Source organism: Stegostoma tigrinum, chromosome 22, assembly GCF_030684315.1.
Source record: "Stegostoma tigrinum isolate sSteTig4 chromosome 22, sSteTig4.hap1, whole genome shotgun sequence".
Taxonomy (NCBI): domain Eukaryota; kingdom Metazoa; phylum Chordata; class Chondrichthyes; order Orectolobiformes; family Stegostomatidae; genus Stegostoma; species Stegostoma tigrinum.
Window position 1 is genome coordinate 52,671,718 of NC_081375.1, and position 16,172 is coordinate 52,687,889.

A 16,172-nucleotide genomic window follows, 5' to 3' on the forward strand; every position below is an offset into this window, starting at 1 on the left:
TCTCTCCCCCTAGATGTTGCCAGACCTGCCGAGTTTCACCGGTAATTTCTAATTTTATTTTGTGAACATGACTACATTCTAAACAAGAGCTTGATAGTTGGGAAATGTCGTGCCAGAAGGGTCAGGAGGTATTGGCGAAGTAAGTGAGTGGTTAAGAAACATCTTGCAGTGTAATTTCTTTTAACCCTCGACGTTTTCCTTTCCTTTCGGCTCTGTTTCTTTTATTCCTGCTGCTTTCCATATTCTGGTTTTCTGTAACCACGATAGCGCTGGAAGGGAGTAGACCCGAAACGTCAGCCTTCCTGCTCGTCTGATGCTGCTTGGCCTGCTGTGTTCATCCAGATCCACACTTTGTTATCCTAGATAGGGATGTTACTGGTGGTGGTGATGTACCAGTTACTCCATAATCATTCAGCTCGGAAACAGACTCTTTGGTTCAACTAGGACATGCCAAAAGTAATCCTAATCTAGACTAGTCCTACCTGATTTCTCCTGGCCCATATCCCTCCAATCCTTTCCTATTCATGTACTTTTCAAAGTGTCTTTTAAACTTTGAAATTGTACCTACTGCCACCACTTCCTCAGGAAGTTCATTCTACATGTGAAACATTTGCCCCTTGTGTCTTTTTAAAGTTTCTCTCCACTCATTTTAAAAGTGTGCCCCTAATCTCAAAATTGCCTATTTTAGAGAAAAGACACCTACCACTAACTCTGTCTAAACCCCTTATTATATTATAAACTTCTTTAGGGTCACCTTGCAACCTCCATGCTCTGGTGAAGAAAGTCGCAGCCTACCCATGAGGGAATCTGGAGAACACTGCAGCCCAAGACAACTCTATCAAAGGGTCTGCAGCTTGAGGAACTACAGCTCAGATAGTGTTTTTTTAAAAGGGGTAATATACATTGACCTGAAATCAGCATTACACTTAGAAACAGTTACATAGGTACATGGGGTGATTGGGCCAAGTCAGTGAGCAAATTAGATTATAAGGTATGACTTCATAAAAGTGAAAACATAAATACTATTTTACAGTCAAATTATCTGTATTCCATTCAGAACAGTAGAATTGTTTAAAAGAAACAAAGTTTTAAGAGTGAGGATCTTGTGAAATATTAGTGAATAAAATATGTTGAAGAAATTAACAAAACTAAAAGCTAACAGGTTTCCCTCATGGCCTGCTTCATATGATGGTAATGGACATTTTTGTTGAGATCCGCCTACACTGTGCCATTCAATGAGATTGTAACTGACAGTGATACAGATCTGCATACTCCCCCTTGCCTCATATCTTTCCTGCGTGTGCTGACAATCAATTGATCTCCGTTTCAAATTAACAATTAATCTGGCTTCAGTGACTAGAAGAGTTCTAAACTTTGTGAGGAAGGCGGGTAAATATTCATAGAATTTATAATCATCATTTGTGGTTACTGCACTGAAAAAGCCATTAAGGGTCCAAGAGGGCAGGAGCCTCAAACTTAGCAATTGTTCTAACAGTTTTGAGTTTCTTTCAGCTTGTCTTGACAAGCATGGGAGTTGCAAGGTAGATACACTAACAGACCATGGCACTGAGGTAGATGGTAGTCAGGAGGGGTGTGTAAGAAAGAACAGGGTAGTAGTGAGGGATAATTTGACCATTCTGTGCATCAAAGTCCAGATGACTGGAGAGGAACCAGTTCATGGTCCATGTTGATACAAACAACATAGCAGTATGAAGGAGGTTCTGTATTAAAGCAAAAAATTAAAGGTCATAATTTCTGCATTATTGCCTGAGGTTGTGTGCAAGTTGGCGTATGGAAATTCAGGATGAAGAAATGAATGAGTGGCTCAAAAATGAGTGAAGTAGAAGTGTTTGGTACAGACACAGTTCTGGTAAAGTTGAGTTTGTACTGTTGGAAAGGTGTCCATGCTGAAGCCTGAGCCTGGTGTTCTTGGCTACCTAGGAAAGCAGACTAGATTTTAAACTAAATAATTATGGCAAGGGATCAAATTTTGGAACATTTTGTAAATGAAACAGGAGAGGCAAGGCCAAAGAGAAAGATAGTAATTGGGACATCATAAAATAGACTGACATGAAGAATAGAGAGTACTAATCTAATAGTGAGCCAACAAATAAATGTAGAAATTACAAAACAAAAAAGGATAAAACTAAGGGATGTATTTTTTGAATGCATGTAGGATTCAAATTAAAACAGGTGAAATGAGAGCAAAATAGAAGTAATAATCTGGCAGCTATTACAAAGGCATGACTGCAGAGTGATATGGATTGGGACCTGAATCTTAGAGGGTACAGAACATTTCGGAAGGACAGGAAGCTGGGAAGGTGTGGAGAGGTGGCTCCGTTATTAATGATGGTATTAACACAACAGAGAGGGATGACCTAAGTTCAGGAACTAAGTGTGGAAACAGTTTGGGTAGAAATCAGAAATCGTAAAGACGTGTCACTTGTTGGAGTGGTGTGCAGGCTCCCAAACAGCAACCATATGGTAGGATGGAGCATAAAGGAAGAAATAATACGAGCTGGTCAGAAAGATGCAGCAATAATAATGGAAGATTTTAATCTACATGTTGACTGGAAAGGTCAGATGGGCAATGGTATTCTAGGTGACTAATGTTTTAATGTTTTTGAGATACAACAGCACGTTCTGGAAATGACCGGAGAGTAGGCTTTACTAAATAGAATAGGATTAATTAATGATCTAATAACAAAGGTGCCCCTAGACAGCAATGACCCTAACATGACTGAATTTTACCTTAACTTTGAGAGAGAGAGAGAGAGAGAGAGAGAGAGGAGTAAGTCTCAGACTTTTTAAAATTAAGAAAGGGGAGGAACGAAGGCATGAAAGCACAGCTAGTGAAAGTGATAAAATGTCAAACCTTTTAAACAGGATATTTCAGAATATAGAGGGAGGGGGGGAAACATTCTAATGATTAAGAAAAATGCCAAGGGATAGACCCACCATCTATGGATAACTAGAAAGCTTAAAAATATCATCAAATTTAAAATGCATATCATTGGACAAAGAAAGATGGCAGGTTAGAAATGTGATAATGGGAACTGCAGATGCTGGAGAATCCAAGATAATAAAATGTGAGGCTGGATGAACACAGCAGGCCCAGCAGCATCTCAGGAGCACAAAAGCTGACGTTTCGGGCCTAGACCCTTCATCAGCCTCACATTTTATTATCTTGGCAGGTTAGAAAGCTGAGTTTTTTTTAAATGTTAATGACAAAAAAGGAAAAAAATACTGGAGGAGAGAAAGCCAGAAATATAAAAAGCATATTAAGAGTTTCTATAAATATTTAAACAAGAGTTAAAGTGAGCATTGGTCCTATTAAGTGAGACTAATGAATTAATAATGGAACATAAGAAAATGGCAGATGAATTGAAGAGCATTTTGCATCAAGTTTTTACTATAGAAGATAACAGTAACATCCCAGAAGCAATAAATGAGGAAATGGAAGGAACACAGCACTGAGTAAATTGTTGGAGCTGTGAGCTGGCAAGTGCATAAGTCCTAGACTCTTAAAAGTTGTCGGTGAGATAACTGAAGCATTAGTTTAATTTTCCAAAATTTTATTGATTCACAGACAGTCCCATTACATTGGAAAATGGGAAATGTAATTTCTTTATTCAAAAAAAAGGAATAAAATAGAAAGTGAGAAACTGCAGAACAGTTAGCTTCAATGTGTCAAAGATAAAATGTTAGAAGCTATTATTAAACAAGTTATAACAAGGCACTTGGATAAGTTCAGTTTATTCAGCCAGAGTCAACATGGCTTTGTGAAAGGGAGATCATCTTAAAGTAACCTATTAAGAGTTTAGGAGGTAACACATGCAGTAGGCAAAAGGGTAACTGGTGAATGTACTGTGTTTAGATTTACAGAAGGTACTTCATAAGGTACCACATGAAAGGTTATTGCAGAAGATGAAAATTCCCAGTGTCGGGGGTTGTACATTGGCACAGATAGAAGATTAGCCGACTGACATGCAGCAAAACGTAGACATAAAGTGATGTTTTCAGGTTAGCAAGATGTAACAAGTGGTGGTACAGCAATTGTTTACAATTTTTAAAAATTATTTAGATGAAGGAATGGAGGATACCACTGTCACGTTTTCTGATGATAGTTAGGAAAGGAAGGTAACTACAAAAAGATGTCGGTTAAGTGAGTGGGCAAAGATCTAACAAGCAGTGTATAATATGGGAACATATGAAATTATCCATTTTGGCGGGAAGAATAAAACACATTATGTAAATGGTGACAAATTGCAGAGCTTGGAGATGCAGAGGGATGTGGGTGTCCTTGTGCATGAATCGCAAATTATCATTTGTAGGTACAACCAGTCGTTAGGAAAGCTAGTAGAACATTATTAATTGCAAAAGGGAATTAAATACAAAAATAGGTTGGTTATGCCTCAGGTACACATTGCATGGGTCAGATTGCATGTAGTGACTGTATACGGGATTGGTGACCTTATTTCCACAGGTCTGTCCAAGGTCAGCTGTGAATGTCACTGTTTGCTTATTTTTCTTAGACCTACCTCAGATTCTAGAGATACTTGTAATTAAACAGCACAGGCAGCTGGCAGTGAAAGGTCAGTGCTTGGTCAGACAGCTGTGCAGCTTCACTGCTCCTTTTCTCACCTTCCACATGGTACCCGCTCTCCTCCTTAGTTTAAAGTACCATTATTTCGAAGTTTTCTCAAATTCGAGAATAATGCAACAGCTTTTAAAACGGTTATCATAACAGTAATTGCTCTAAGGAAATCAGCTCCAAAACTGGAAAAAACCTCAACAAAGCAGCTGGTATAGCCACAATTTTCTCCTATCAATGCAGACACGTTGGGAAGAGTTCAAGGTTTGTTTCTAGACTCTTATCTGGAACGACAGGGTTGTCTCATTAGGAAAGGTCGATTAGGCTAAACTTGCCTTCACTGGAGTTTGAAAGAGTAAGCAACGAATTAATTGAAAAAGATCCTGAGCGGTCCTGAATGAGTAGATGAGAAGATGAGAATCTAAAATACGGGGTAGACCATTTAAAACAGATTAGACAAAATATTTTTCTGACGATTATGAGTCTTATTAAATGGTGGAGCTGACTCAAGATGCTGTAATTTTGCACCTAAGTCTTTTGAGTGAAGTAGTATTTTATATTTTTGCTTCTCATATGTGGCTCTAATACTTCATTCACTCCTGCTCCTATTTGTTATTTTCTTCCTACTGTTGTTTGATTACACAGCTTTGGTTTTATTTAAGAAAGGATGTATTCCATTAGCAGTTCAATGAAGATTCACTCAATTAATCCCTGGGATAAAAGGTTGTCTGGGTGGACAGGTTGGTTCTATATCTATTAAACCTTAGAAGAATGCAAGGTGATCACACAGAAACGTACAAAATCTTAAGGGTATTTGACAGGGAAAGGAGGTTTCTCCTAGTGGCAGAGGCCATAACATGAATACAGAGTTTAATAATGGGTCTCCCATTTAAGACAGCTGAGTTTCCCCCCCCCCCCCATCTGAGAGGTATTAGCCTGTTCAGTTCTCTTCCCAGGCAGCAGTGGAGTCGGTGTTTTTTTTTAAAAAGGCTGGTTAGATAGATTCAGAGATAATGGGAACTGCAGATGCTGGAGAATTCAAAGATAATAAAATGTGAGGCTGGATGAACACAGCAGGCCAAGCAGCATCTCAGGCGCACAAAAGCTGACGTTTCGGGCCTGGACCCTTCATCAGAGAGGGGGATGGGGAGAGGGAACTGGAATAAATAGGGAGAGAGGGGGAGGCGGACCGAAGATGGAGAGTAAAGAAGATAGGTGGAGAGAGTATAGGTGGGGAGGTAGGGAGGGGATAGGTCAGTCCAGGGAAGACGGACAGGTCAAGGAGGTGGGATAGGTTGGTAGGTAGATGGGGGTGCGGCTTGGGGTGGGAGGAAGAACTGGTTAGGGAGGCAGAGACAGGTTGGACTGGTTTTGGGATGCAGTGGGTGGGGGGGAAAGATGGGCTGGTTGTGTGGTGCAGTGGGGGGAGGGGACGAACTGGGCTGGTTTAGGGATGCAGTAGGGGAAGGGGAGATTTTGAAACTGGTGAAGTCCACATTGATACCATTAGGCTGCAGGGTTCCCAGGCGGAATATGAGTTGCTGTTCCTGCAACCTTCGGGTCGCATCATTGTGGCAGTGCAGGAGGCCCATGATGGACATGTCATCTAGAGAATGGGAGGGGGAGTGGAAATGGTTTGCGACTGGGAGGTGCAGTTGTTTGTTGCAAACTGAGCGGAGGTGTTCACCTGCACATCTGCCAATGTGGTATACTGCCTCCACTGTACCCAGTGTGGCTTCCTCTACATTGGGGAAACCAAGCGGAGGCTTGGAGACAGCTTTGCAGAACACCTCCGCTCAGTTTGCAACAAACAACTGCACCTCCCAGTCGCAAACCATTTCCACTCCCCCTCCCATTCTCTAGATGACATGTCCATCATGGGCCTCCTGCACTGCCACAATGATGCGACCCGAAGGTTGCAGGAACAGCAACTCATATTCCGCCTGGGAACCCTGCAGCCTAATGGTATCAATGTGGACTTCACCAGTTTCAAAATCTCCCCTTCCCCTACTGCATCCCTAAACCAGCCCAGTTCGTCCCCTCCCCCCACTGCACCACACAACCAGCCCATCTTTCCCCCCCACCCACTGCATCCCAATCCAGTCCAACCTGTCTCTGCCTCCCTAACCGGTTCTTCCTCTCACCCATCCCTTCCTCCCACCCCAAGCCGCACCCCCATCTACCTACCAACCTATCCCACCTCCTTGACCTGTCCGTCTTCCCTGGACTGACCTATTCCCTCCCTACCTCCCCACCTATACTCTCTCCACCTATCTTCCTTACTCTCCATCTTCGGTCCGCCTCCCCCTCTCTCCCTATTTATTCCAGTTCCCTCTCTCCATCCCCCTCTCTGATGAAGGGTCCAGGCCCGAAACGTCAGCTTTTGTGCTCCTGAGATGCTGCTTGGCCTGCTGTGTTCATCCAGCGTCACATTTTATTATCTTGGTTAGATAGATTCTTGACTTACAAGTGAATCAATGGCCAGAGGCCACAATCAGATCCACCATGATCTCCCCCAAATGGCTGATAGGCTTGAGGTGCCATATGCCCTCCTGTTGCTCTATGTTTTTGTATGTATTTATCAATCCAAATCTGATTGCTTTTGCAGACCCCTAATGTGACACACATTCATACAAGGGGAGTTCTGTCTGCAATCTATGGAATATGTTCAACTCTTGTGCCGCCTGTTATGTTCTCCATGGCAATGTCTCAGTCAGAGTCGACTTGCCAAACAATCAGCCCTTCTTTTCTCCTGTACTATTACTTAAGTAATCCTTTGAAATTAGGCATGCACGTGTCTGTCCTGTTGAATGGAAGATTTGCCATGTTTCCATTTATCAGCAGGATTCAGGTTCTATATGACCAAGCAACTAATCATAAATTCGTGAATTTGGCTCTGGCCATCACTTCTGAGCCTAGTCCTGTACACTCCAAAAACTGACACTAATACATGGCTCATCTAGAACTTTAACCACAGCTTGCCATCAGTAGCTGTGAAATGCACTTCCAGTAGTTTCTTGTCTTTATTTCAAAAATACATTTGAATGTTACACATGCTGTCTTAATTACATACCTATGTATAACTGATTTTAATAATTTTTTCCCAGTGAAATATAAAATCCTGAAAAGTAAAGGAAGGTTAACAAGACTGGATCTTCTTGAATGAAAACCACTCTCTATCAACATACGTGGTTGAGTCTAACATTTCCTGTCCTTTAGGATGACAAAGGAAGAGTGGATGAAAAAGAATTTCTTCCGATGTGAACACAGACTATTCTTCAGTGAGGATAATAACACACACTCAGCATTCTGAAGGAGGGTCACTGGACCAGAAATGTTAACTCTGCTTTCTCTCCACAGATGCTGCCAGACCTGCTGAGTTTCTCCAGCAATTTCTGTTTCTGTACCCGTTTTATCCTGGCCCAGAAGGGCATTTCTTTTAAATGAAAATTCAGATTGTCAATTATAATTTGTGGATGTGTACAGAGGCAGGGTTTCAGCCCTTAGGTATGGAAAGTTGTAATTATGGGTAGAGATAAGAGGAGCTGTCGATGCTGGAGAATCTGAGATAACATGGTGTGAAGCTGGATGAACATAGCAGGCCAAGCAGCATCAGAGGAGCAGGAGAGCTGACATTTCGGGTCAAGACCCTTCAGATTATGGGTACATCAGTTTAAACCACATCCAAGACTGGAGGAACAGTAAGTGGGACGCAATCACATGCTCTTACTGGTGTGTCTAGACATCTCCCAAAGAATCAGCAGTAACTGTACCAGCAGATGTAATTGAAAGTATTTACAACTGAAATTGTCCGGAGGATGGCACACAAACAAAATGACTTACTTCTGTAACTGGCTCTATTTCCTGCAAAGATTATTATAAAAATAGCAAAGTTTATACACTGTATTTAAAAAAAATACAATCGTTACATATACTGATGATGTGCAAAGGTATTTATATAGTAGTTTTAGAATTCCCTAAAAACTGTGGTCTTATACTCTTTGGGAAGTTTTATTATATGGAGCTTTCTTTAGTGTCTCCAGGAAGAACTGTTCATCTTCAAGGAAGTCATGGTCCTGTAAAGGAATAACAAAGTCCGCAGTGACTGACAGGCTAAGTGGGCTGACTACATTCTGGACTGCATTACTTAGGGGTTGAGCTCACTGATTTGTACAGATCCATTGGGAATACTTTTGATGCTGGGCTGGTTTCACTAAAATGTGCTATTCCTGGGACACATCCAAATCATGAATTTTCTGAAGAACGGTCTAGGCCCAAAACGTCAGCCTTCCTGCTCCTATGATGCTGCTTGGCCTGCTGTGTTCATCCAGCTCTACACCTCGTTATCTCATGAATCATACGTTCACTTAGGGAGACTGGATGACCATCTGAGGATACATAACTAGAGAAGAAAGGTACATTTCTGGAATAAAAACAAAAGTTGCTGGAAAAGCTTAGCAGGTTGGCAGCACCTGTGAAGGAAAAAAAAAATCAGAGTTAACGTTTTGGATCCAGTGACACTTTCCCAGCAACTTTGTTTTTGTTCCAGATTTACAGCATCTGCAGCACTTTTGGATGTTATAAGGCACAGTTCTGGCCTATTCTAATTGAACTAATCTTAGCCAGAGCTCTGGCAGCAAGGCAACATCCTCTGAGAATGATGGGACAGGAAGGGAATAATTGCCTCCTCCTAGCAAACATTCAGACAATTCAACTGCAAATGCAAAGCAATGTGTGCCTGTGTGTACCCCTCAAACTGGGTCCCTGGGGATCTATAGACACTTTTCAGGGGGCGCCTATGCGGTCAAACAGGACATAGAGGCTGACTCAGTGAGAGGCAGGAACAGTAGTAGTTGTCACATTGCAAAGCCATCTCACGTCGGAGCAGACTCCCTTTCAAGGCATACAGAATAGCAGAGAGAAGGCAGACAGACCCAAGATAACCAAGGCCACAAGCTGAATTCATCCTTAAGACGAAGGAGCAGATCCTGCTCTGCCATTCAATGAGATCATGGTTAATCTACTAAGCCTCAACTCTGTTTCCTGCTTTTTCGATATAACCCTTCATTCTTTTACTGCTTAAAAACCTATTATTCAAGCTTTAAATAAAACTGAACCACCCAGCCTGGACAGCCCTCTATGGTAAAGTATTCCACAGATTCACAGCCTTGAAGGGAGGAAGTTTGAAAATATATTTCTTCCTCAAAGATTCCAAAATCTGGTGATTTGGGTATTAAGACTTTGATCTATTGTGATTTAGATGAGGTCCAGGATTATTAATCCACTTGAAGAGAGTTTCGTCAACTCAAAGAAGCAACATGTGGTCTGCATACATCATGCAAACATGGTCCCACCTTTTCCTGATGCCAACCAGCTCCATTTCTGTATCACGCTGCACAGCCTTGATGTTGTCAAAATGCTTGTTCACAATCTAGTCTCGTTGAGCTAGAATGGCCCTCAGTTAAGTCCTGGGGAGACTAAAGCCCTTACCACAGTCTCACCTTTTCTTTAACCACTCTGAAGTGGTCAAGCCAGACTGTTCACAACTTTGCATTATATGTGATATTATAAGTTAAGTTTCTGACTCGATCTCCTCTATTCTTAAGATTGCTTACTTCAAACTTTACAACATCATTAACCTCCACTCATGCCTAGGTCCAATTGCTGCCCTTTGTCAAATTCTGACTGTTCCAATGCTTCCCACCAGCTTTCTATTCTTCGCCCCATGTTTCTTCCTAAATCTGATGCCAATTTCTTTCCCACATGATTAATTGTTCTCATTTAAATTTTACATCCTTGTGCTCTAATGTGTTTGTCTTTGCCTCACTCTAAATTTCCAATGCACCACAAATCCTTTCTCCTGAATTTTGTTCTTCACATATTTTCTAATCAATCTGTTCAGAGATGTTATTACTCACCTTTGGAGCAACTGGGACTTCCTGCTCCAGAAGTACAGACTGCACCAAAAGACCACTAAGAATAAGAGCTTGCCCAGAAACCGGCAATGTTGGCCAGTACCAAAGTTACTGGCCTTGGCACAGTTGGTGCAGGTTTACTCAGGTCAACTACTCCATTGAATCCCTACATAATTGATATTTTGTTCTCTTCTTGAATATCCCTGCAGCAATCACTCTTGCCATTGTGATTTGGGTTAAGCAACCAGAAGGAGTCTTGCCTGGACTAACTTGTATGATTTTGGTTAACATCTTTTGCTTGTTCCCCCCTTATAGCATCAGGATAGCTGAAGCCAGGACCTTCATTGTGTGAGCAAATTGCTGACCAAGCACAGTTACATAATTGTCCATGCTCGCTGTATCACCAGGCCATTCCTCAATTATTCGCACACAACAGGTCAAGCACATAATAAAAGACCTTACCTTTTTAGCAGCATGTCTGAAAATTGCAAGTTTGGCCTCCAACTCTGGAGGTACAGCTGTTTCAACTTTGCTACTCAATCGAGAATTCCCAGGTGGTCCATGCTGAGCATTACTAATTACTGGAGCAAGATCTGAAAGGTCAACGAATGCAGAGTTCAAACTCTTGCAGGCTGATTATCTCTTATAATAAAGGATACAAACACCATCAATTCAAAGATGATTTGCAGTTGATAATGAGGCAACAAAAAGTTAAACCTCAATATATTCTATGTCCAGAGATAAGCCATCATTTCCACAGCTAGCAGTTCCCAGTATGAACTGAAGGCAGACAGATTACCGGAGTCACATATTTGGATCATTATCCTCATAGCCTTTTATCATGAAATGGAAGAGGTTAAGTTGAGAAGATTGCTCATGCTCTACAATTGCCCAATCTCCTGAGCTCAATCAGGATCAGCTCAATCAAAGGCATTTAGTACATGAACCGGAGTAATTGCTGGATTACACAAAGACAAGGTCATTCATAATTTAGAATCCTGTTAGTGACATGTGAGTAATAATGGAGCTGTTGATAGTACACACTGATTTCCATGATTAATCTAGAACAGACCCAGACATGAAGCAAGGAAAGAACTAGAGATGGAGAGTGGTGGGTAGGTCCAAACCACCTGTTTCTTCCAGGCAGGGTATAGAGGGATGGGGGTCCATGATGACGCATTTCCTCGCCACTTGCAGCGCAGCAAGTGTGAACCTGGCTCAGTGGGGCTCTCTGATCTCAGTCACAAAACTGCAGTCTCTTAGTGCTACTCCAGGACTTAATCACACATTCTGAAATGTGACTGAACTGATGTACTGAGGCAGATACATTGTCATAGATCCTGTCTTTTGAAAGAGCCATTACATAAGATTACATGAGTTGAAGGTCCCCCATGTCCTGGCCAGTAATTCTCCCTCAAGGATGACCAAAGCAAATTGGCTGGTCATTTATCCCATTGATGTTTGAGAGACTTGCTCCATATAAACTGGCAGCCACTCCTCTCTACAAAACAAGTGACCACATAATTCCTCAAATGTACTGTTCCTCAGGACATCCTGAAGATGTAGAAAGAAAGAATTTGTGTTTCACATTGTATGCATTGTGACCTGTAACAGACATAATGAGTAAAGCAGACAGTGAAGTGTTGCAATAAAAACAAAAATCCGAAAGTGATGAAAATCAGTAAGAAATGCCAGAAATACACACCTAGCTAATATTACATTTCAATATTTTACTCTTATGAAGGGAAGAGTCCGCGCTTCAAATATCAACTCTTTTTTTCTGATATTGGCAAAACTGTATAGTTTCAGCATGTTGAATTCTTATATAAAATAAAGGGATCTGGGGGACAATGACCATAGCATTCTTCAGAGGGAGATTGGGAAGGCAAAGAAAGAATGAGATTGCTTTGGCAAATAAGGTTAGGGAGGTGAGTGATCAGGGTCTTTTCCCCGGGGTGGGGGAGTCCAGATCTGAATGGCATGGGTTTGAAATGAAGGGGGTAGAGGGACAATTTTTCCACACAGAGGGTGTTGCATTTATGGAATGAGCTGCCAGAGGAAGCAGTGGAGGCTGGTACAATTACAACATTAAAAAGGCACCTGGATGGGTATATGAATAGGAAAGGTTTGAGGGGGATATGGCCAAATGCTGGAAAATGGGACTAGATTAGTTTAAGACATCTGGTCAATGTGGATGAGTTGGACCAAAGGGTCTGTTTTCATGATGTACGTCCCTATAAGCCTCCATAAAATGACAAAGTCAAAACATACAAAGAAGGAACTGCATTTATATGGCATGGCTTTGAGGCATCACAAACTGCCTTACAGCCAAAATGGTGAGAGATTGCAGAGCTTGCAGATGGAAACGGGTATTTCACAGTGTAGTCACTATTGCAATGCAAGAAAGATGGATATTATGAGTAGGATCATGCACGATTACATTTGTATTGTGTTCATTACGTGAAAATAGCTCACAGCATCTGTCAAGGACGATAAACTAGGCACTTCAGCAAGTATTGGAACCTAGAAAGTGGAGCAGCCTGAAAATACAGTTGTAGAAAAAAGGAGAGAGATTTGGAAGCAAATCCTGGTTAGAAATACTTGAACGGAAAGCAAAAAGAAAATGCAGAGGAAGAAGAAAGGCACATGAGCATTTGTGAAATAAGCAAATTTAAACACTGTTTTGACATTTTCAGAACAAATATTACTTGGTGCAGGAATGTGTAGTCCACCTTAATGTTCAAGCAAGAAATGGACAAATGCCCGATTTAACAGGAAGGAAGCAGGAATAAATTTGCTGAGTGGAAAGACAGAAGCACAATAGTCTGGAATTGCATCAATATATTTCTTGGCCCAGCCACCTAAATATTGCCCTACATTTCCCAAACTTTTGAAAGATGAGCATTGCTTCAGTTGGATTGAGCACCAAATCGGACAGTTCCAAAACAGTGAAGAGCTAATCAAAGAGTGTGAGCAACATAGCCAACACAAGGAAATCAGAGTTTCAATAAAGTACTTACATGTCTGATTGGCAAAGGTCACTGGCTGATTTCTGATATGTGATGCTATTGTGCTGATGGGCATTCCCATTACAAGTTTGTGTGGATATTGTTGTTGCTGGGCTACACTCAGTCGCTCCTGGAAATTTAAATATTCAGACAAAAAAGTGTGATTTGCTCTCTTCATTTGCCTTGTTCATCTGAATTAACATCCAGCAATTCCCATGTGCTGCTAACCACTCCTAGGTGAATGCAGAGTAATTTTTCCAGCCCTCTGCTCCAGTTTTGTTTTATTCATTGATGGGATATGAGCATCACTGGCTGGACCAGCATTTATTACCAATTCCTAACTGCCCAGAGGGCTGTTAAGAGTCAACCACATTACTGTGGGTCCAGGGTCACATGTAGTCCAGAACAGGTAAGGATGGCAGATTTCCTCCCCTAATGGGACATTAGTGAACCAAATGGATTTTTCCTGACAAGCGACAATGGTTTCATGGTCATCAGTGGACTCTTAATTCTAGATTATTATTGAAGCTCCACCATTTTGTGTTGCGGATTTCGAACCCAGGTCCCTAGAGCACTACCTGATCGCTGGATTAATAGTCTAGCGATAATACCACAGGGCCATCACCTACCTCAAGAGAAGAACCTAAATGTATTAATGTCACATATTTCAGTTTCCCTACACTTTACATCTTTGGTCATTTAAGCTAAATTGCTAAATAAAAGTTAGTTAATAATAGTGATCCATTTATTTACAGAACAGCATACGAGCCCTTATGGGAAGAATACTTCCATCCAATTTGACTCAGTAAACCTAGGTCACAGATGTGAAAAGTCGATGTCTAACTGCATCTAATCGCAACCGATTGCACTTTCCATGAAAACTGTTCTGTAAGCACATAAAAATACAGCTATAATCATTTTATTCTTCACAGATTCCCAAACCACTTAGCAACAGATATTTGTTCTTCAAATTATACTTGCTTGCGACAGTTGAGCACCTTAAGAATGTTGTTTTGAAAGATCAACTTTATTTTTGGTTTGTAATGCTGTATTCCTTAAGGTACTAAAGCTTCATATTTTGAAGGTGAATCATTTCAAAGTCTTCCAGAAAATCAACTACTTCCGAGTCACCTGCTAGTACAGAACTTGAGTATTGCTAAGAGACATGCTGTCAAAAATTTTCATCTTTTGCACTCATCAGGACAGACACAAGAATACCAATTTTAAAGGGAGCAACAATTTATATAAGCATGAAAACAAAGGCTGCTGACTTATTGGTAAGGGACACTGTGCAACAATTGAGAACATTTAATCTTGTCTTCCTGCACACTTCCTGCTGAATCCACATTCACTGCCAATTAGCAATAGATTGTAAAATTTATCAGTTGACTTTAACTAATTAAAGTGTTTATTTTGTACTTCAGTACACTTGGTAGTGGCACCAGACACTATATGATAGAAGATTAAATCAGGCATACGTTATATTGATAATAAAATGTGAGGCTGGATGAACACAGCAGGCCAAGCAGCATCTCAGGAGCACAAAAGCTGACGTTTCGGGCCTAGACCCTTCATCAGAGAGGGGGATGGGGGGAGGGAACTGGAATAAATAGGGAGAGAGGGGGAGGCGGACCGAAGATGGAGAGTAAAGAAGATAGGTGGAGAGGGTGTAGGTGGGGAGGTAGGGAGGGGATAGGTCAGTCCAGGGAAGACAGACAGGTCAAGGAGGTGGGATGAGGTTAGTAGGTAGCTGGGGGTGCGGCTTGGGGTGGGAGGAAGGGATGGGTGAGAGGAAGAACCGGTTAGGGAGGCAGAGACAGGTTGGACTGGTTTTGGGATGCAGTGGGTTAGGGTCCACCCTTCCACCCCAACCTTCAGTTCACCTGGGCCATCTCCAGCACATCCCTCACCTTCCTGGACCTCTCAGTCTCCATCTCAGGCAACCAGCTTGTAACTGATGTCCATTTCAAGCCCACCGACTCCCACAGCTACCTAGAATACACCTCCTCCCACCCACCCTCCTGCAAAAATTCCATCCCCTATTCCCAATTCCTCCGCCTCCGCCGCATCTGCTCCCACGATAAGACATTCCACTCCCGCACATCCCAGATGTCCAAGTTCTTTAAGGACCGCAACTTCCCCCCCACGGTGATTGAGAACGCCCTTGACCGCGTCTCCCGCATTTCCCGCGACACATCCCTCACACTCCGCCCCCGCCACAACCGCCCCAAGAGGATCCCCCTCGTTCTCACACACCACCCTACCAACCTCCGGATACAACGCATTATCCTCCGACACTTCCGCCATTTACAATCCGACCCCACCACCCAAGACATTTTTCCATCCCCACCCCTGTCTGCTTTCCGGAGAGACCACTCTCTCCGTGACTCCCTTGTTCGCTCCACACTGCCCTCCAACCCCACCACACCCGGCACCTTCCCCTGCAACCGCAGGAAATGCTACACTTGTCCCCACACCTCTTCCCTCACCCCCATCCCAGGCCCCAAGATGACATTCCACATTAAGCAGAGGTTCACCTGCACATCTGCCAATGTGGTATACTGCATCCACTGTACCCGGTGCGGCTTTCTCTACATTGGGGAAACCAAGCGGAGGCTTGGGGACCGCTTTGCAGAACACCTCCGCTCAGTTCGC

General features: G+C 42.3%; 1 protein-coding gene across 4 annotated transcripts in view; it reads right to left on the reverse strand.

Annotated features, from left to right (window-relative positions):
* Positions 1–7,041: 7,041 nt before the first annotated feature.
* Positions 7,042–16,172, reverse strand: part of LOC125463492 (fas-binding factor 1 homolog) — a 100,506-nt gene continuing 91,375 nt past the window's right edge. For all 4 annotated transcript variants that reach the window (XM_048554788.2, XM_048554790.2, XM_059653827.1 and 1 more), the window contains 3 exons: positions 13,530–13,647; positions 10,972–11,102; positions 7,042–8,670 (listed from right to left, as the gene is read on the reverse strand). In XM_048554788.2, coding sequence (XP_048410745.2) covers positions 8,587–8,670; positions 10,972–11,102; positions 13,530–13,647 — 333 coding nt within the window. In that variant the 3' untranslated portion in view covers positions 7,042–8,586. The remainder of the gene's footprint in view (positions 8,671–10,971; positions 11,103–13,529; positions 13,648–16,172) is intronic.